Source organism: Cryptomeria japonica, chromosome 5 (genome assembly GCF_030272615.1).
Source record: "Cryptomeria japonica chromosome 5, Sugi_1.0, whole genome shotgun sequence".
Taxonomy (NCBI): Eukaryota; Viridiplantae; Streptophyta; class Pinopsida; order Cupressales; family Cupressaceae; genus Cryptomeria; species Cryptomeria japonica.
The window spans coordinates 505,568,732-505,591,474 of NC_081409.1; the positions used below are offsets into that span (position 1 = coordinate 505,568,732).

The window sequence follows — 22,743 nt, forward strand, 5'->3', positions numbered from 1 at the left end:
AGAGCCATTATTGAATTCCTCTTAATAGCATTGTTTGAGTTCCTCCAAGTGGTGAAGTCCCTCATTCCATGTTCCGTGTGCTTCATTCTTTGCATCAAGCCTGAAGAGACAAAGAAAACACTATGAATCAATATTGTAAATGAAATCCTAAGTTAGTGGAATACATGAAATTGAAGATAAAACAATGAGAATTGAGCAATCTTGCATTCCAAATTCAGCTTTCATGAGAATTAGCCTTCAAGAATTGTATGAAACAAATTACACCTTAAAATATCCTAGATTTCACCTCATAGGTCCTTCCAAAACCTTTTTCATGCACTCTTCCAGTAAATTAGACCTTAGTACAGTCTGTTATCCTCAGAAATCTGGAAATAGCACTTTCAGTCTTGGAAAATGAAGCCTTCAGGTCTGTATATACATGATTTTACTGTAAATTAAGATTGGTAATCTCCTCCAATAGCTATCTCTTTGCAACCTCAACCATCAACAGCATTGTTATCATGAAGGCCTACTCCAATTCAGGGCTTGCCGCGGGTAATCTGCCTTTGAAATCACCTTTATTTGGTGGATTTATGAGACTCAAGGATAAACTTTGTTTGTCCAGCTCTCACCCAACTTGAGCATCAAGTCCCTTTGTCGTGGACTTTTAGGAGTTTGGATAAATTTGGATGCTCACCAAGAAATCATGGATTGCTTAAAATCATGGATAAATTAGACATGTTGTCAAAAAATCGTGGGTTTTCCCAGGGTATGGATAAATTTGATCATCCTCCACAAAAGTCGTGTATTCCATGGACTTGTGGGTTTTTTCTTGATTTCTTGATCAAATGGTGAAGTTCATCCTCGCCACCCTCTCGATTTTCTATCTCAGAATTCTGGAAATGAATGCTCTTAGAAATCTGGAAAAGGTATTTGAGGTCGGAAATGAATAAAAATGGTAGCAATAACACCCAGATCTGCTTGGAATTGGATTGAATTCTCCCTTAGTTGTGGCAATAATCTTCTCTTCTTCTAATCCTTGAATTCTGATTTCTATGAACAGATACACATCATCTGCTTAGAAAAAAATGGCGAAAAACTGCCTCAAAGCAGCCTCAAATGATGACCTAGAAGCCCGCTCCAGGTTTGCTACCACTCATCTTCAGGTCTGCCACAACTTGGCCTTAATAAGACCTCCAATTTGACTGGAAATCTGTCTGATTTTGCATTGATCCCAAGTCTGCTCCAACTTGGTCTGCTCTGCCTCTAATGCATTCGAATTTGAATAGAAATGAATGCTTGGTTGATGCCTCTTCCATCTTGTATTATGTTTTGTACTTAACTTTCAATCAGGTCGGCTCTCATAATGATTTCAATTTTAATTTTGAATTCCCTTTCAAAAGATTGGATGAGAGATGAGGTCAGCCCTATTAGAATGCATACACGTTTTGATATCTTCTCTCTCCTCTTGCATACTCCACATTGAATGCTCCATTGGACTCTTTGTTCATTCAAACTTGTTAAATGTCCTTGTAATTTCATGGACTTCTTGAGTTTGTGGATTTTGCCTAGGCAAGGATTTTAGGAGGTTGTGGATTCTGCCTGGGTGTGGATTTTAGGAGGTCATAGATTCTGCCTGGGCGTGGATTAGGAGGTCGTGGATTCTGCCTGGGCATGGATTTCTTGACCTCATGGAATCTTTAGTTGCACCTAAATTTCATCTCTCATGATGCCAATTTTTGTCCTTGGTGAGGGTTTCACCCTTGAATTTCCTTTCAGAAGTCCAAGGAAAACAACTCATACTTCACTTTTATTCCTTTCATTCATCTCTCATCTTCACTTATAATCTTCTTGAAATCTACTCATCATCCACTTAGGCTTGATCGATACTTGCTTCATCATCCTGCCTTTAAGATGCCCTACTTGCTTTGAGGATTATTTGTCTATCATAGAACTCATGTCTTGACTTAGCCTCAAGGTTGCATGGGTACTCGTACCCACCCCCTGGGTACTCGTACCGGAGACTTGGATGTGTATCCCACACAGGAAACTTGGTTGGAAACGTCTCCATAGAGAGGAGACTTCCTGCTAACGTATCCGCCTGTTTCCCACCGTCTCCAAGCCAAACAAAAAAAAATGAAACCTTAAAATGTAAAAAAAAACAAAACACAGGCAACAAAATAATCAAAATTTAGTGCAAACAAAAAAAAAAAAATGCTCAAAACAAATGCAGGTCACAGGGATTTCGTATAACGTTGCAACAGTCATTACTAAATTATTATATTATATTTAATGTCATTATATTTAATGTTGAATGTCATTATATTTTCAGAATTTCTATAAATTATTAAATTATATTTAAAAGAAATTGGCGTCTCCAAGTACCCACGTCTCCTATTTTGAAAAAATAGCCATACCAGTACTAGCACCAGTCTTCAAAGTCTCCAAGTACCCCCGTACCCGTGCAACCTTGCTTAGCCTAAAGGTTGCATTGTGAACCTTGTTCAATGAAGATCTTAACCCCCGACTAACACTTAAGCACTAAAGCTGAGAAAACTCCAAACTAGCCTCATGGGAGACCTGATTGTTGCCCAACTACCTGAGACTCCTGAGACTACCAAAAAAAAGTTGGGGTCCTCATTTGAAACGGGGCGATGTGTGATTATGTCAGAATAGTGGTGTCATATCATGTTGATATAATCCAAGTATTGTGAACACTCTATTTGGATTGTTTTCTTTTGCGATTGCGAAACATTTTATCTATCTTGGATCTATGCTAACCCGTCAGATTTTTGTTGGAATTTAGTTTTTATAAATAGAGATGGATATCCAAATTGTATATATCTCCCTTATCATGGCTGACCTATTGTAGTACTCTACTTTTAAAAGGAATAGATTATTGCAGGTGAAGGCAAATCTATGAAGTAAAAATGCAAGTAGTGGTTGATTATCCTACTTATATTTGAAGTCACAAGAATGTGCTTGGCGCTTTCATTGTTTACGTGTGTTTCAAATTTCATTATCCCTTGTCAAATTTAGTAGAGAACTTATTGAATGTTTCAAAAAGATGCGAGTGATTTCTATAGATTATACTAGTAATTAATTGTTATGTGCTGCCCCCTAATATCTCTAGATTTCTTTTGTCTGAACTATCCTGGCTAGTGAATTCTATGTTTGTTATGCCAATTCATATCTTTTGCGTAGAATATAGGGATTTTTTTATTCTCTTCAAATAATGTAAATTATACAAGGGTGAAGTTTGTCTTACATTTGAATGTTTTCTTATGAAAGATGTTGTGATATACTTGTATCTAGAGTCAATTTTTCTTTTGTAATTCTTTCAGAGCATGTTAAGAATTATGGAAGAGAATGGGGCAATTCAGGAGCCAGATACATTTATGCTTATAACCTACCAGAACTATGAGGTATGCGTTCATATTCCTAGAGCTATTTTTTCAATAAAAAAAATGTTGGTTATATTCTTGCATTTCATATCACTTATTAAATAAAATAAACTATCGAAGAAGATCTTTTGATGATTATCTATATTCTCTTGGCAATACAATACTATTCTAAATTTACAAAACCATATTGTGTTACAAAAGCAATAAACTGAAGCAAAGGAAGGGAACCCAGAAAACTACAATGCTACTGCTATGCAAAGAGAACCCTTATTGCAAGTGAATAATTTCCAACAAGGTAGTAATCTTTGAGGAGAGTTGTGCGTTGGAATAAATGCTCTAACATAAATATGTAGATGTATCCATCTGTGCTGATTGTTATCAGTTAAGTCCGGTTTTCTGTTGAACAGTTCCAGTTAGCAGTCAATATCTTTTAGTTATTTGTCACTGGTTTCTAGTTTGTTGTCAATTATATCTAGTGTGTTGTCAAATAAATTAACTGTTTTATAGGAAGATCTTTGAGTCTTCAGCAGCTATAAATATGTAATACTGTTTGATGAAAAAATCAGTAACTTGGTCTTTCTCTGTTATATTTTCAGTTGTTTCTTTATTTCTGAAGTCTAGTTTTCTATTTTTGTGAACCTGAGACACTCTTATTTTTGTGTTTGAATAAAAATTCCTATATAGATATATTTAGCAAGAATTGAAACGTCTAAAACTAGAAAAATGAAATTGTTTCCAAGAGAGTTTGAAAAACCATGTGACAAGTGTGCCCCTAAAAAGTTAAAAGAATTTTTAGGGAACGGAACTCATGAAAATAAATACTTTGGCTTCCAATTTTGTTTTCAGTGAAAATTTTTAACATTTTTGTAAATTATATGTTTTGGCCTCTTCAAAGAGCATTTTCTGGAAAACCTAATGTCCCAAATGAAAAAGAAATCATTTAGAGAAAATCCTAACTTTTCAAATGCATCTTATGGCTTTGGATACCAAACACTTGCAATGAAACCATAATGAGAGCACGCTGATTGTTTTTAAGGGGATATCCGCCTCTTAAGAGGGGGTGCCTAATTTAAATGTGAGGTACCGAATACATTGTCAATGTAACAACACAAGGTTTCTCATTGCTCCTAGTTTATATTTTTGATAGACAATAAATTTTTAATCCAAAGCTAATTTCTTCCACTTATATGGGAAAATCCATCTAAAATTCCTTTTCTGAATTGTGAAGATTTATAAGAGTAAATGAAAGCGAATAGACATCCCAAACGGTTGTGGTTACACCTCTTGCATAATTCTCAAGTATGAAGAATCTAACATGGATTGGATGTTGCGTTGTTCTTGAGATTCAAATTCCTGGGATTTCTCTTTGCCTTATTCTGATTTTGGATTCTCTAACTATATTTGGCACTAAGTTAATGCATCTCGTTTTCTCAAACAGCATGCAGCTGATTTCTTTAATACTTTTTCAAAATAACCAGCTAAATGCTATGGATAATCACAGTTCTAAAAATTAAAGGGGCTTACTATCCTTTCATTTGTTTTTTATGGAGATATTTTGTTGAAGTTTTTTAATATTTTATTTTTGCGTCTCTTTTAACTCTTATTTGCAAGTCCCTTAAAAGAAGCTTGGAAGTTTTTTTCTTCAATATGACCTTCCTTGAAGTAGTTCTAATGGTTTCACAACTTGGAAGAGCATTGATTTTCACACCCATCAAAAGTGCTTGTCGGTAAGGGTATATGGAAATCTTGGAATCTATCAAAGTTTAAGCTATGGCTTGTTTGGATAGGGAATCAATTGAATTGGAGTATTTGTTAACACATTGTTCATAGTGGTGATAAAGTGTCATTAGTCTCCATGGTATACCTTTTACAGAGGTGCCTTGGGTTAAAGTTGTGCTCTCTTTTTCAAAAGGTTTCCATAACTTTGCCAATCTCTTCAATTAGCATTATTAGAAAGTGGCATTCTAGCCCTAATTAAAGGCTAAATTAAATTTGAATAGTGGAGCCTTTAAGTTTATTGATGAAACTCAAATGACAATTCTAGATGATATTCTTCTAAAAGTCAGCTTGAAAACTCCATAACAGTTGGTGGGAGAATCAAATCAAACATGGCATGAGGACACACCCTTGCTCTACTAGAAACCCAGTGGACTCACCCGTGCTAAAGTATAAACTTAATTTCTGTACTTCTCCCCCTGCCTCTTGCATTGGCCTAAGCTTTGAAAGCTTGCTCTTGGGAAGAAGTTGCAGACCTATTTACGCACTGCTCATGGGTTTGAAGAGAACCCATCAAATCATCCACCATCAAAGTAGAGAGATCCTTTGCCTTTTCAATGCCAATGATGATTGCATCAAACTTAGAGGGCAGACTTCAGAGGATTTTCTCCATAATCCTTTGCTCCTCCATGGTTTCTCCATTTGTCCTCAATTGGTTTATCAAACTAGAGATTCTTGTGTGAAAATCTGAAATGGACTCTCTATTGTTCATTTGGAGAGTCTGAAAATTTCTTCAAAGCATCTGGAGCTTCACCAATCTGACTTTATCAGTCCCTTTGTAGCTTGTTTGGAGGGTTTTTCAAGCTTCCTTTGCATAGTTAGCTGTTGCTATTATTGGAAGGTTGCTTCAATCAAAATCAATGACTTTGCATCTTTCCACCTTGTCTCCCTCAAGTGGGTCTTCTGGTTGTTTGTGAGAGCTGCAAACTGAGTTGGATCAGTTGTATCCACAAACCCATCGACAACAAGCTCCCACAAATTGTTTGCAACCGTGATGGTCTTGATCTTCTTTGCCCAGACATCATAACTTAGTCCATTAATGGACAATGGTTGTTGCCAGCTCTTTCCTTCATCTCCAGCCATGTCTCCTACACAATAAAACTCAATACCCATAAAAACAAATGAACTCACAAGGATTTAGGGCCAAATAGCCTTGATATAATGTCAAGAAACTAAAATCCCCAAATAGGGCAGACTCAATGCTTCGGTACAAAGTTAGAAAATTAAAATGCAAATATACAGTGACTACAACACTAATTTCCCAATCAGACTGGGAATAAAAAATAAATCTCAAACAATAAACCAAACTGGAGGCATGCAACTTTCTTTCCTTTCTATCAAATCTGGAAATGAACTTTTACAAATAAAATAAACAAACTTAGAAAATAAAACTACTAACTACAATTCTTACACAATTATGGAGCTTCTCTCAACCATTGAACAAGCTGCAGCTTCTTGGATCTCTCTTACAAACTAGTACTTGCGTGGAGCTTTTCAGTGCCTAGAGCAATCTTTGCTCATTGCACAAACTTAGAAACACATAGCTGCTGCTGCAAAATACAAACTTCCTAGAACTGTTGTTCACACAAGAACAATCTTCACCAACAGACTGATTTATGGAACATTCTTCCCTTTTGTCTGGGGCTGTCCTCTACATTTTCCAACATAAAAATTTCAAATTCAAAATCAGCTAGCTCAATAAATTCAATGTCAAGAAATGGTTATTGATGTTGCAACATCAGGGGCAAGTTGGGGATGGAGATCCCACAGTCTGCACAAATCTTTTAGGCTCTGCTGGCTGCTTCTGACAGGTAGGTTGCTTGGGGTGTGCACGGAAGCTTAGGAGAATTTAAATTTTCCGACACGTAAGATGCCCAAAGACTGTTCTTCACATTTAAGTCCAAGAGTGCATCATGGCCAACCAAGTCATTCGATCCCTTGGCCCACAAGCTAACCAACTTGGGGTGGGCTACTTAATTGAGAGAAGGACGCCTGGATACTGGTTCCTCACAACTAAGCCCAATAGCGTGGAGTGGCCAACCAAGACAATTTGACCCCTTGGCCCACAAGCTAACCACCTTGGGGTGGGCTACTTAATTAAGGGAACCGGTACTGCTGCACCTCCTACCATGTCTTCTCACTAATCCCAGATATGATTGCTTCTAGGAAAATCAATTGAATAATTACCATTCCTAAGATTCTTGATGGATTGGCAATTAATCCCTTGAATAATCTTATTTAATGATTCTTGAGAAACCTACTAAAATTCTTATTTAATGATTCTTGAGAAACCTACTAAAATTCTACATGTATATGTATATTGCTAGTTTCTTTTCAATCTTTCTTGATTCAATGGGAAATCCTCTTGATTGATCCTTTATTAAGGATCTGAATTGATGATTTGTGCTTATTCCCATTCGATTGCCCCTATATATTTCAGCAAAATAAAAATGTTGCATTCATATACTCATATCGCATTTCGACACATAAACTTACTAATTTCAAGCTGATAAATATTAGATCAGATTCTACTCTTTTTTGTCTTATTTTTTTATTATAGATCAAATGCTTATTCTGTTTTTATCATTCCATTTGTATTTATTAATGAATTTCTGCCTTGCTGTTCAGATTTTATATTCTCAGTTGATTCCCCCCAAATGAGTTGATCTCCCCTTTATATCTTCAGTGGTGGGGGATCACACATTTTCATAAGACCCATTGCCTAGTTGCCCATCTTGAGTGTTGCCCTTTTGTTTAACTTAATTATTGTTTAATAATAGCAACTAATAATTAAACTTAGTCGGCCTCTTAAATGAATTGCTATCTTTTTAATTTAGGTTGGCCTCTTAAATAAATTGTTGGAATTTTAATTCTTTTTGATTCAGGTCAGCTTCTTCATTTAATCACTTCCCTTTGACCCTTAGTCAGCCCTAAATCTTACTGCTCAAGTTTTATTATTTATATATTTGTCTGTGACAAGGTTTATTTAAGGTTGTGGTTGTTTAGACGGGGGCATGACAAACTTCCTGTTATTTGTTTTTGCATCCCTCTTCCTTTCCTCTTTTCGTTAGATAGGCTTATGTTAAATAGATAAGGAATTTACCTTCCAATCCTAGAGACTAATTCAGGAATTGACCTTCCAATCCTAGAGACTAATTCACAGACTTGTCCCACATTTGTGAGGCTTTCTATGCTTGGTGTCCTTATGCAATGCATCTGTTGTGAAGGGACATTTAGGTCATCAACAATTTTTGGCATGCCTAGTAGGACTTGAATCTCACTCTGACTAGAATTTCAGTAAAATCTTAGTTATAAGAGTGAGAATTGTCACAGTCTGGTTTAGATTGACAACCTCAAGGCCTTGTTGTTCTTGTACCTTCAAAAAGAAAACCATAGCCAAATCCAATTGAGACTCAAACTAACCTGTTGTGACGTATTCACACATCACCCCATTGCAAATAGGGACCCCCACTTTTTTCTGCCTTCTAGGACAGTAGTTTGAGTCCTTAGCCATTAGCCTTTGCATTGGAGGGGTATAGTTGGTTAAGAGGCCAGGAGTCAAGGGTATAGTCCTTGTTATGAGGGGCAAAATGAATTGATTTGATGGAGAAAGAGGTTTGATGTAGGAACCCTCTAAGAACAAGTCTAATCAGTAATGCAAATGTTTCTTTTATTCTCCAAGTGACTTATATGCATCCCAATGAGAGATGATCTTCGGGAGCAGAATTTTCACAAAGTATCTAAAAATTTCAATTGCAACCTAGTTGGAGCGAAATCTGCTCCCATTGCACATAGGTGAGAGCAATGTAGACTTCTTGAGCAATATTTGAGGAAAATGAGTGAGTTTATAATCTTTTAACGACATTTTGATCATTGAAGAAGTGAAGTTTGTCATGAATTCAACCAAGGAGTGGAGAGAGATTGCTAGTGAGGGTAGCTTCAAGTGCTCCTCTTTTGGAGCCAAATTCACTTCAATTACCCCTTTCTCAGAGCGAATTTCACTTTATTTGCCTCAGGTTGAAGGTGAAGTCACATTCAAGGTGAGTTTTGAGGTCTTTTGGTATATAGGAGCATAAACTAAGATATAAAACGATGAGATTCAACTTAAAAGATGCATGTTCAAATTACTTCAAGTGCTCCCTAGTAGGAGCAAAATTCACTCATATTGCTCTTCATTGAGAGCGAAATGGATCCTAGAACGCACCTTGATCCCAATTTGAAACACTCAAATGGATGGAATGAAGGAGAGTGAACAAGTTGAGTTAAGTGTCAACTTGAAATTCACTTTAAGTGTCAACTTGAAATTTCACTTCAAGTGGTGTTCGCATGTGCATGAAAAACACATCAACAGAACCCCATTCAAAGTCCTACAATATTTGCAAGTCGACTAAATCTTTTGGCCATGTCCCAACCTCAACAACAATTCTTAATACTATTGAGCAATGATAGTCCATTGGATTTTCCTACAGTAGGGAATTTTATCACTCCATCTGTGCAAAAAACCCTTTATCTTATATAGGAGATAATGCTATAACTCCTATTAGCATTTGTAACATATAGCTAACCTATGTACACATCATGATGTAACTCAAGAAGATGTGGTTGTGACATTTGCACTGTCATTCAAGGGAAAATCCTTAGAGTGCTATAGATATCTATCCCCAAATTGCATAAGGTCCTGGGATGAGCTAGGAAAGAGGTTAGTAAATAGGTTCAGAGAGAGAGTAGACTATCTCTCCATGTTAGGGTAGTTGACCATCATGAAGAGAGCCCCAAGGGAAACTACAAGCTACGCTACTCAATGAAACATCCCTTGATAAATTTGACCTTGCCCTCATAGGGGGCATGCTAGGGGCATGGGGATGGGTAGCAAATATCTCGAACCCATCTCCGACATTTCAAAAAAACAAAAAATGTTTAGGTACTAGTGTTTTTCTTTAGGAAATTCCTGGGTAGGTTGGGAGATAGCTAGATATCTCCTGCAACCTAAGCATGTTTTCATTTTTCAGTCACTTTTTTGACTCCACACAGCTGGGATGAACCATCAGCCTTCAGCATTGATGCAAAGGTGGATGGATACTCAGGATGATTCACAAATAGGTTTTCAAATCACCAAGATAGATACACATTTAGGGGGTTCTTTCTCCCAACTTACCCAACACACTAGGCTCCCTAGACCTAGTGAAAATTGAACCAACTTAGTGAGAACCCACAAAACACTTGGATTATTAAAGGAAGCCATTTAAAACGCCTTAGTACATTGATACAGACCTTTCCTATGCATTGAATATGTTCTTTGATATGTGGAATAATGACATGCTTCACAACCACCCCAAATTCCTAGTAGCCCTCCCTTTTAGGACAATCATGGATATCTTTTGATATAGACCAGATACCAGGACTGAAATGCTTTTTGGATACCCTTTTTGGAGTTCTAAAAAATATCTCAAAATGAGCCTAGGGTGTTTTGGAGAGTATGCATCAAAAATTGACTTTTACTGCTGCTATAGAGCCCCAATTAGCCCTATTTTACAAAGAAAGTGCCTTATTTTTACACTCCACAACTCAACCAATGATACGGGTAGGTGTCACACATCCCCAAACCACCATTTCAATAGGTTTTGGGTGCCCAAACAATCAGATTTAACACAGGTTGACTCAAACGCACACTTCCTTGGCCTAACACAGAGATGTTAGGCATTTGTTGCTCCAAAGATGCATCCAACCTTGGTCCCTGCAAAAATGAAGAAAAATCCATCTGTACAAGACCTATCCCTACCGTTCTACCAAGTTTGATGAATATCCCTCAGTGGATCGGAGAGAGTTTTACATTTCTTTGATCAAACCCTTGGAAGTAGGGTTTCAGGACAGATTTTAGAAAAACGTTCACAAAATAGTCAAATCTTGATGAAATCTTATAAAATTGCTGTCCTTAGAAAGGTGACTCAACTAGCTTTCAGATGGCACCAGTCTCACATCCTGATTCGACCGTAGAATGGAGTTATGAACATTATAGTAGCAAAAAAACACAGAAAATTCTGGAAACAAGTCTTTAATTTTGTATTAGTCTTCTTCTCTTCGACGAAAAACTCATCAACAACCATGCCTCTGCCCAAAAGAGGCTATTTAAACTTGTTTTCAACCATTTCCAACTGTCCCTAACTGATCTTTGAATAGGTGACCATTGGTTACAAAGAAATGCTCATTAATATGACAATTTTGTGAAAGTTGTATAGCAACTTTTGCAAAAAGTTGACAACTTTGTTCAAACTCAACAAAATGACTCAAAGCCACCTATACTTACCCTAGACATGTTAAAATAGACTTAAAAGGACTTATTACATCAATTCCATCCACCTGGAGTGCTTTGACCATGACTGACCACATTTGGCCCATGTTGGTCTACATATGATGATTGGCTTAAAAGCCTTACGAATTGTATGTATTCCAATTGGTCCTTAGGACCTTCTTATGCTTCCACAAGACAGATTTAGAGAAACCATTACAATAAAGCCTTTATGAGGCATAAGGGTGACTAGGTGCTCCTGCACCAAGCATTAAATGCAAATTTATATCTTGCTTTTCATATGACAGGTTTGATGGTTGTTGCAAAATGGAGAAACACATATCAAAACATAATTGTAGGATGCTAATTTCACAGTCCTTACCTTATTGATACTGTCATAAGTCTATATGGTACTGCTAGAATATTGAATCCTTTCAAAGTAGCCGGATACTCTTCTATCTCTCCTTGGGTGCATGTATCCCCGTATCTGAAACGGATACGTATCTGATTAGGCCTGGATAGTCGTCAGATATTGTAGCCATGTGTGCCCAAAAAAAGTTGATTTCCCAATTGTGCCGAATACTATGTGATTTGATTTTTTTTAAAAATTTGGTGTAAATATTTCTAAATTTGAAAAAAAAAACTTCATGAAATTAAAAAAAAAATGATATAAACAAAATCTACACCATATGAGAAAGACAAATGAAATGTTTTTTTATTTCAGCGACCCATTTTTTGGGTTATTGTTGAATGCAACTCTACCATGTTTGCAAATTGTAAATTGTTAAATCAACTTTTAATTATTTATGTAGCAATTATGTGTCTGTATTGCTTTTGAGGTAATGAAAATCTCCTCTAATAACTCAGAAAATTGTGTTAAATATATGTGTATGTGTTTTTTATGAATATTACATCCAGCTGTATCCATATTGGGGGGTCTCAAAAAAATGGCTGTATCCGTATCCATATTTGTGCAACTTTGAATCCTTTTAATCAGATATAGTAGCAAGATTGTTGGAGCTGTATCAAAGCCATTTCCTAACATAGCGTTGGTGTAAGAGAGTTAAAAAGCTATAGAAGACATTTGTCATGTCCCCTCCTTGATCATTTTATATATATATATACATCCTAATGAAGCAATTATTATTATTAATTAATATAATAATTACCAACAAATGATTATTTGAAATTTATTTATTTATTAAATATTATTATTTGATTAATATCTAATAATATTCTTGAAATATTCAAATAAAAATAAATTAATATTATATTTATATATTATAAATTATAAACATAATTTACATATTCTTAATTGTAAACACAAATTATATATTTAAAATAATAAATGCATAATATATATATTTATATATTTAATATCAATCACCCAAGACAAAGAAATGAATAAAAGCAGCGATTTAATCAAGTAATATGATTTGATGACAAACCAATGAGATGGTTAATAGACAAAACAATTCAGAATTAATAAGCAACGATTTGTTTAATTAATAAGAGATGTGATTTATAGGAAGGAGGCGATTTGAAGGGGTATGATTTAGTTAAAAGAAAAGCTAATATAAGAAGTACGATTTCAGTTTGGAAGAATAAAATCTATATATATATATATATATAAAATTTGTGTTAATGAAAAGGTATGTCCTTTAAATAAAGACATCACTCTCATAAGTGATGCATCTCTTCATAAAGATTTGAAGGTATAAATAAAGTTTGGGAGTGGAAAAGAAGGCAGAAGAGTTACAAAATGGAGAAGCAGTAAACATCCGTGCTCTTGGTGGTATGTACAGTGACGTGCTTAATATGCATGCTTAATATATGAAGCACGATAATGTTCTTATGTAGAACTTAATAATAATATAATTATAGAAAATAATAGAATGATTATAATTACTGTAATATTTTATAAGAGCTGCTCTGCAGTAAAATATATATAATAATATTATCTGAATATATATATATATATATATATATACAATTTACTGATGTATGATAGATGAACTATTTACTGATTGAACTGTGGAATATCACTAATTGGATTCATGTTAAAATAGTTTTGTCTCCTAATCGTTTTAGTTTATGTCATAAGTATGATTATTTAAAACAGGCCTGAACTTAGTAGCGGACATTACATCTTTTCATAGGTGAAGGTGACACCCATATCTACCAATTTCTTCATATATGTGTCCACCCACTCTCTAGAGAATTCAATCACTTCTCGCATAAGTTCACTCAAATCCACCACCTTAGGCCGTGTCCAATTCGGTGCTAGGATGGGTCTTCTCACTTCATTTTCATATTGTGGATGAGTATGATCACTGTCATCATTTATCTGGTCTGGAATGGTTAAAAGTTCACATTTCCTCATGAAATCAACCAGCATTCTGGACCACATCCTCTTTCTTACTGCATTTTCATCCATGAGATTAGCCCAGTAATCTTCTATGTCGACCTTACATATGAACTTTTCTCCCTTGATCTTCACAACACTCTTGTGCGGATCAAATCTATCTTGGGTCCTTTATGTTCCAAGGCTATAAAATGCAAGCTCATCAATGACCGAACTAGCTGCAGCCGCACTGTGGCATGCCTCTATCATCTTCCCTAAAACAATAGGGGGAGTAATCCCTATTCTATGTTTCTCCTTTGGATAAAATCAAATTCTAGAAGTGTCTCACCACCTCAAGTAGGATCAATTTTTCAGTAGGATACCTAGGAAGTTTGTAACGTTTGGATCTAAATCCTTGAATCCGTAGGTATGTGAAGGTGGGAAACTATATATAGCATGATCCATATTTCTCAATAAGTGTTGTCGCATCTTTGGACAACCGTTTGTGGATTCCGCCTTGTAATAGCCTTGTGATGTGCATGGTGAATGCATCATTCACCCTCCTGTAGTCTTCAATTCTATGCATATCAAGTTGTAGATAACATTCATAAACTTTACACTCCCTTGATCCATTCTCGATCTTTCCTTTGCATATTAATCCCTTGTATGTGACGAATCTTGCAAGCAGGTGTACAAGGTAGGAAGTCACGCCGAAGGACCCCGTCTTTTCCACATTTCTCAACTGAAAATCCAGATTGTCACTAATGATCTTGGCCCAATTGACCACAATTCCTTTCATTATATCCTGGACAAAATAGAACTTCTGGCCTTCAAATAAGGCACCTTGAGGCATTCCCATCACTCAATTGAGTAGGAATAGTAGATCACTATACTCATCCTTAAAATTTGTGCACATGAGCGTCTTAGGCATCTTGGAATGGTGAGGCCTTGGCCTTATCATCCACTTCTTATTTACTATCACCATACATGCATCCACCCTTTCATTAAATTTGGCATCATATTCATCCCGAGTTTTCTCCCACATATTTGTAGTCCTAGGAATCTTGAACACCTCTGCAATCGTGTCTTCAGCAAGGTATGCAAGCATAGTCCCTTTAGGAGATTTAATCATACGTGTTCCTGGGTCATAATTGTTAGCACACTCCACGACTAGTTCATTGCACTGTATTGATTCCGAAAACCCGGCGGCATGGCATATGCCACTCTTCATGATATTTGCATAGGTAGGAGAAGGAAGCTAGTTCTTAATTCCAAACATTCTTTGCCTCATCAACTCCATATCCAGGAATTCCATGTTCGTGTCTATGATGTTCTTCCATCGGGATGACAATTGGGACTCCAGATAGAATCCCCTTTGCACAATCTTCAATTGTTCCTTCCTAGCTCCAATCCCAATTTTAGACATGGTACCTGTACGAAACTAGAAGTCAAATATCATGGAAAATTATCTAACTAACTAATTTCCAGAATTATATAAGTTCTGAATTTTAAGGATTTTCACCAATTGAGGGACTAAAATCAAGAATTTGATCCATATTCATTACGAATTCTGGAAATTTGATAGAAATAGGGTATGAAACCCTTATAAAACCTTCGTTTTCAGACTTGTTTGAGGTCTGATATAAAAAATTAAGTCTGAAAACACTCAGTATACTCAGAAAAATTGTCAAAATGAGGTCAAGAGTATACCAAAATTCTGGAAATGCTTGGAAAAGGATGTGATAAGGTCTGATTTTCAACTCTAAAAGTCTGAAGACACCCTTCCAAGGTTGACAATGGCTGCCCTTAGTCCAAACACAACCTGCAACATTCATAAATCAGTCACTTGACGAGATTGTATCCATGTAAGATGTTCACGTTTGATAAGTTTTACCTTCCTAATGTTGAAGCGACCAAATCTGGGCAAGGATAAATGGCTGGTAGAAATAAATAAGTCTGAAGACAGGTCTGAAAATGGGGTTTCAGACTTATACCAGCGATGACACACTCAGAAAATGGCCCCAAGTCACCCCAAAAATGACCTCCCAGCAAGATTGCCAAATGTGTGTAGGGTTGAAAATGAAGATCCAGGTCTGAAGACAACCTTCCAATGGTGTCGCAGATCTACACCAGCAAGGGTGTACTCAGAAAATGCCTCCAAAATGCCCCCAAAATGGTCCTTAGACAAAATCGCCTAATTGGGAGCTGGATGGAAAGTGAAAATGAAGTCTGAAAATTAAGTCTCCAGCCAACAATGGAGTCAAGATAGCTCCTAGCAATGCCGCCCAGTTCAGGTCTGATAACAATGGCAGCCTTCCAGCATCAACAAAACTCAGCAAACCAATAAAATCACCTCACAAAATGAAGTGACCAGCCACCAAACAAAATTGTGGCATCTCCAATCATGGCGCCACCTAGCAAAATCCCCCAATGTGTCCCAATCTGCAACTAAACTTGCTGAAGCTTCCCTTTAATTGCAACACGTAGGTGTAATTGGGCAAAATTGCCCTTCAATCTGCGACTCCAACTCACAAAATGGTGTCCAATGGACACTTAAAAAAAATCGCCTAGCTGGAAACTCTCCAATCAGCCACCAAAATGCCACTTGACTGTCACAATCAGCACGCTTATAATATTATTTCAATGCTGGGCAGGTTCTTTTAAACTTGTTTTCACCTTGTTACTTCACCATACAAGCAATGCAGGATAAAACTTTGCCTCTTATACTTGCCTGAGAAAATCGATTTGCCTTACGAAAAATGTTTTATCATTAATAAGATTTGCAAATCATTAAATAATTGTTCTTGATTATTAAATAATCATTGCAAATACAAAAACAATTAAATTTGGGCCCACTTGCGTTAAATTCAATTCGCTTTTATCAATTTTGGGCCAATTAGGGAAAATCGCCACATATTTGGTTAAAAATCCAGATGAAAATTCATTATCAATCATCACATTTGCCCATTTGGGGAAAAATGACCCCTATCTAGATAAAAATCCATATCAAGAGTCTCTTCGTTTCGTTCATTAAGTCCAAAATTCATCTTTTGGGGAAAATCGATCCCCATGTGGATAAAAATCCAAATCAAAAAATCATCATAAAGCACATTTGGGGAAATTCGCCACTCCAAAGGACAATTATCCGCATTAAAATCCATAAATTTCGGCATAAGCTGACTTGGGGAAAATCGATCTCCAAGTAAAACATGCCTTTTTCTAATGGGAAGAGGACGGAATTTTTACCAACAATGAGGTGGTGATCTCATCTGGAAGATTGGTAGATCAGTTTGAGTATCTAACTAGAGCCAAGAAAAGACCACCAGAGAATTAACCTAAGGCTAACAAGCAAAGCACAAGAGGACAAGTGGCACCTATAATCCATGGACCAAAAGTAGATCACTCCCACTACCCCCAAACAACTAGAATGTGTGCTCAATTAGGGCCAGCCAAGGGTAATTCATCCATTTGTTGAGTGACCAAGGAAGCAATGTGTGCCTTGTACACCGAAGGTTCAAGCAAGTACACCCTTCAATATAGTGGATCATATGAAGTGACAACCAATGTCACCTTGTGGGAAATCTTGTCTATGCTAGAGAAAATGGACCTATTGAAGGAGGCCCTTAAGTAGTAGGAAAGAAACAAAGAAAAAGAATTGGCTACAATTCCTCAAAAGAAGGCACCACAACAGAAGTAGCATGTATACTACAAGTGATCAAGCTGGGATCAGGTAGACCTAATTTTATATAGTTCCTACCTTTAAATATTGGGAAGAAATTTCTGCTTAGCTGCATGATTGATTCAAGAGCTAGAACATTTGTTATGCCCAAGATAGTGGCAAATGCTCCGCATTTGTCATATGAGCTCATGTTAAAGGAGGTCAGTCAATTAAATGGTAACCTTATTAAGATTGTACAATTTATTAGTGATCTCCCTCTTACACTCTATGCTTGCCCCACTAACACTGTGCCCGAAGATATTGCCATGATTAAAATACTAACCACGTTTGAACTTTGTCTATGCTAAGATTTCACTGCCAACTTTGTCGGTTACACCTATCATTGGATTGGATTCATATGTTTGTTGAGAACCAAATATGGAACCAAGGTCAAGATTCTAGTTGAACCCATTGCACTTCACTATGTTGAGCATGAAGTAGAGCTAGACATCAATCCTAACTATGCATTAATAGAAGAGCCCTCTCCATCAAAACTCTCCATTGATGAGAGAATATTAAATATTCCTAATGAACTGTTGGACAATTATTCCATCAAGTTTTTTTGGCTTAGACCCATTTGACCAATTTAATGAAACTAGAACGGGCACATATGTAATCTATATTGAATATTCACACATTTGAAAAATATCAAAAGAAAAACTCGATGACATTGGGATATAGAACTTTAATTTTGATGGCACCAAGTGCAGACTTGGAACTATTACACCAACAATATAGCTAAGAATGAATCGTTGGTCCATGGCTTCGCAAAATAAAGTGTTAAATTGCTGCATGTCTATGGCAATTTAAGAGTGGCAATTAACTAGGTTAGGTTACAAAGTGTGGCCAAAAGTCCCCTTACGAAAGCCTATAAGTATTGAGTGTGAGACCTGTTGGAATCATTTGATGCCCTTCACTTCTAAGCAATTCCAATAAAGCAAAAATTATAGGTAAATGGGATGGCCTTGAGTGGTTCTCAATTTCATCCATTGGAGGACTCTCTAACGAATACTGAACATGCCAAAATTGTCATAAGACCTACAATCCCTGACAATGAGTGTCATTGGATGGCATTTTAAAATGATGAACATATAGATCATTTTATCCAGCATTTTGATGAACTTACATAGGAGGTAGCTCCCAAGATTCAAGAGGCCTATGGATATCAAATCCTCCAACTAAAATCCAACAAGTTGCCTAGTGGGATGATTACCTTTGAGAGCATGTTTAGCCTTGATGATTCTTACAAAGATTAAAAGGAAATAGTTACAAATGAGAAGGATAACAGAGATGAGCTATTCTCGGACAAAGTAGTGAGGTAGCTAAAGTGAACGCTTCAACATAAAAGGCATCGTTGTCAATCTTTGTGCCACATATGAGTGGGTTAAGGAATTGAAAGGCAGAACTAGTAATACAAAATGTAGAAACCAGTTAACCCAAAAATTAAGCCAAATCATGAAGCAAGAATTGTCCAAGTTCGTGAATTTCAAAATCATCTACCTAGTCAAACTTTTCACCTATTTGTTCAATTTGGTCCTAGTGAGAAAGAAAATAGGAAAAGTTAAGCTGTGTAAATTTTAGGGATTTGAATAAGGTCTCCGTCAAAGATCACTACAATCTTCCTTGAATCGAGCAAATTTTGTCTCTGTGGCAAGGTCAAATAGGTTTCAGTAACTATTGGTTTGTCAAGCTTCAACCATATCTTGGTGAAAGAAGATAAATATAAAATGGTATTCCCCAAAATTTGGAGCATCTTGCCTACCAAAAGATGACTTTCAGCTTATCCAATGTTGGGGCCACTTTTCAGAGGGCCATGGACATTGCCTTCTAAAGATCTAATCAACAAAATCATACTAATATACCTTGATGACGTAATTGTTTTCTCTAAACATAAGATATACTATTTTGATCATTTAAGTAATATTTCAAAGATGTTGATAGTTCAGGATTTCTCTCAGCCCCCAAAAGTGTGTATTTGGTGTTAACTAGGGTAAGCTATTGGGGCACGTTGATTTGAAAGAGTTGAAGGTTTTCTTGAATTACACTATTAGAATATTGTTGTCATTGATGTCAAAGAGGAATTAATACCAAGATGATTTATTATTGATGCCGAAGGAGGTTTAATCAAAAAATATTTATCAAGTTATAAAGATAAATACTTGAATTTTAAGGGCCGGCTGACCTATGTATTTGTGGGATTTTGCCAAGATCTAGAGGAAATGGAAAGCACAAAATAGAGAGACAAAAGAAATGATAGGAATAAACTGTATTCTATCAAGATGAAAATACTGATCAACTAGATCATTACACGATGTTCAATGAATGCCCGTACAAACAATGTAGATGAGCCTGCTTATATAGGCAAGGCTAGGGATAAGTGAGCACACAAACATGACATGTGGCTCAATAAGAAACAAGGGTAGGTAGGAAATAGGTGTGGTAGGTAAGAGAAACAATAAAATATTCCACATGAGGTGGATCATCCACCGAAGGTGGAATTATCACTCCACAATAAGTGGATATGATAGAGTAGTAACAAGATCACACCATAAAAGGTGGAAATTCTCTTACACACACTATCCCAATGTGGCACAAACGCCCAAGTGTCTCATACCCAAACTACTATGAAATGCATGTACCTAAGTAAACTTAAGTAAACTGTAATAATATCCATGATGAATAATTATTTACACCAACACCCCCCTTAAGTGCAACTTAGGGGAATGCACTAAAGCCTACAATGCAACTAAGCAATGCAAGATGGGTCCTGGCTACAAGGCCATGTTAGGTACTCATGTACAAATGCAAATGCAATCTCCCACAAAGCGGAGAAAGAGAGAAAAACCCAATGAGAAAAAACCCTCCCCGAAAAGAGAGATGATGAAAGCACACATTGCTCTCAATGATGAATGAGAAGAACAAAAATATGTCCCCCCCATAAGAGAGAAGAGACCATGAAGCCCTCCCTCAATGTCGAATCTCTTGCAAAGATGGTCCAATGATGATGACCAAAATACCCCCCCATAAGGAAGAATGAGAGCCTATGCTGCACCAATAATGTCAAAGTGTGACAAAACCAGGTACCAAGTCGATGACGATGAATCACTCGCTGCAACAAAAAGAAGATCAGGCATGGAGACAACCTGCTTTGAGCATCATCTGGATACTTGTAAATGGCAGAAATACTGGTACAATCCAAGTCTCACGTGAGCCATGCATAAATGTGTACAATTTAAGTCTCAACTAGAGCCATGCACCGAGTCTCACAAGATATTCCTAATCTACATGTACAAGAGGATTACATCAAATAGTTAACAATGACAAGATACAAAGAGGTGTGACACTTTATGATAGTGTGAGTACAACATTACTCAAGCAAGAGCATACATCATGATAAAATATTCAAATGTGGAAACATGAAAATGATTGCACCAACAAAGAAGCCTTGTAGAATACTGCAGATGAAGATGCCTTCGAATGGAATTTCACCAAGAGATATAAATGAACAATTGACCCCCCATAAAAAGATCATGTTGGCACTTGGAAATAATGGCAAAGTGGAGTTCTGATTTCAACTTTACAACTTCTTAAAATGAGATATAAGAGACTTCAACAAATACTGCTAGTGATCTAAACTGAGATCCTAGCAAAATACAAGTACCAAATAGGCCAAAAATGACCAAATACTGAAAGTACAATATCCACTCAAAATCACTACAAACTAATGGCAGATTATGAAAATAGACAAAAAATTACACACTTTAAAAAAAAAGGGCACCTAAAAAGGAGTCCATATGAGCCCAAATGAAGCCTCCAAAGTTGTAAAAATCAGGATTTTACGATTTTAGAAAAACTTGTATCAGAAAACTCTTGCACCACTATACAGATCACAAAATTCTACATCAAAACAAAAAAAAATGCTCAAAAAAAGGAGTCCGGATGAGTGAGATATCACTATTTGAAAATTGCCTGCAAAATTATAATTTCTGGAAAATTTTCGTCGCAGCTTCAAAAGGCAAAACTGACTTTCTTGGACCTCCTCAATCCAATGGTGAACTCAGATTTGACCCATCAAGCTTCAATAATAACCTGCAATCATAGATGGAACACTCGCCGAAAAACTCGCCGAGTTTTTGAGCTCTGCGTGTAGATTTGACTTCTACTCGCCAGAAAACTTGCCGAGTTTTTGGCTAGTTTTTGGCAAAAACTCGGCAAGTCCGTGACAAAAACTCGCTCGCCTGTTTCTCTTAGCCGAAAACGGCAAAAACATAATTCATTTTTTGTTTTTTGATTGGGTTTTGGGCTGAGAAGGGGGAAGTTGACTTGGTGTGACTTGCAAGGTGATTTGGAGCAAAGTTCCCAGACTCGGACTCGGCTCTGACTCGGCAAGGCTGACTCGACTCGTGACTCGGCTCGGACTCGGCAATGACTCGGCAAAATAAGAAAACCCTTGAAATTTAGAGATTTTTAACGATTTAAAACTTGTTTCATACACCCATTATTGAATTAAGCTTAAAGACACTATAACATCATCAAATAGAAGCTAATTTGATCACATACATAAACATACATCCATCACATGCGTAGAAATGTAAATTGTAGTTGAAGGAATTAGAAAACATAGATATATAGAGTTATAAATGTTGTCCAATATTTATAAAATCCATGACTTCAAATGTTCCCAAACATATATGTAACTCTAAACTGTAAACAAAAACAAGTCTATGGCTCAGGCTCTTGCTCAGCCTCGTCTATCTGCCTCCTAGAAAGGCGTCTAAGGTAGGTCCTAGATGACTAAGTAGCCATAGTCTCTGCCTGTGATGTGCCAGTTTGAGTAGCCATAGGTGTTGTGCCTGATCGTGCTCTATCCTCCTCCTCTGCCATAGCCACAGCCTCAGCCTTTCTGTCTGCCTGGTCAACCCACTCAAGGTCCTCATTAGTGAAGACTGGATCGGTGGACTCAGTGAGCGAATTGGACTGTAGTGTTGCCCCAATGTGATTTGTGCAAGCTTTTTACCTCTTCCTCTCAGTTGGTTGCAAAACTATGGCTTCCTATTTTTCCAGTGTTCCACGGGCGTTGGGGACGAGGGGATGCGTTTCCAGGACGGGGGGACCAAGGGCCTAAGTTTGGGGACGGCAGGGGGACGGCGACGGGGGGGTGGCAGGGTGGTGGTGCTGATATAGTTATACATATACATATAGTACTTGAAAAACTAGTTTTGAAAAGATGTATGAC

General features: G+C 36.8%; 1 protein-coding gene across 1 annotated transcript in view; it reads left to right on the plus strand.

Annotated features, from left to right (window-relative positions):
• The window catches only part of LOC131064883 (probable inactive ATP-dependent zinc metalloprotease FTSHI 5, chloroplastic), a 275,944-nt gene that overhangs the window by 241,195 nt on the left and 12,006 nt on the right, over positions 1-22,743 (plus strand). The window contains exon 18 of the mRNA XM_057999211.2: positions 3,324-3,404. Coding sequence (XP_057855194.1) covers positions 3,324-3,404 — 81 coding nt within the window. The remainder of the gene's footprint in view (positions 1-3,323; positions 3,405-22,743) is intronic.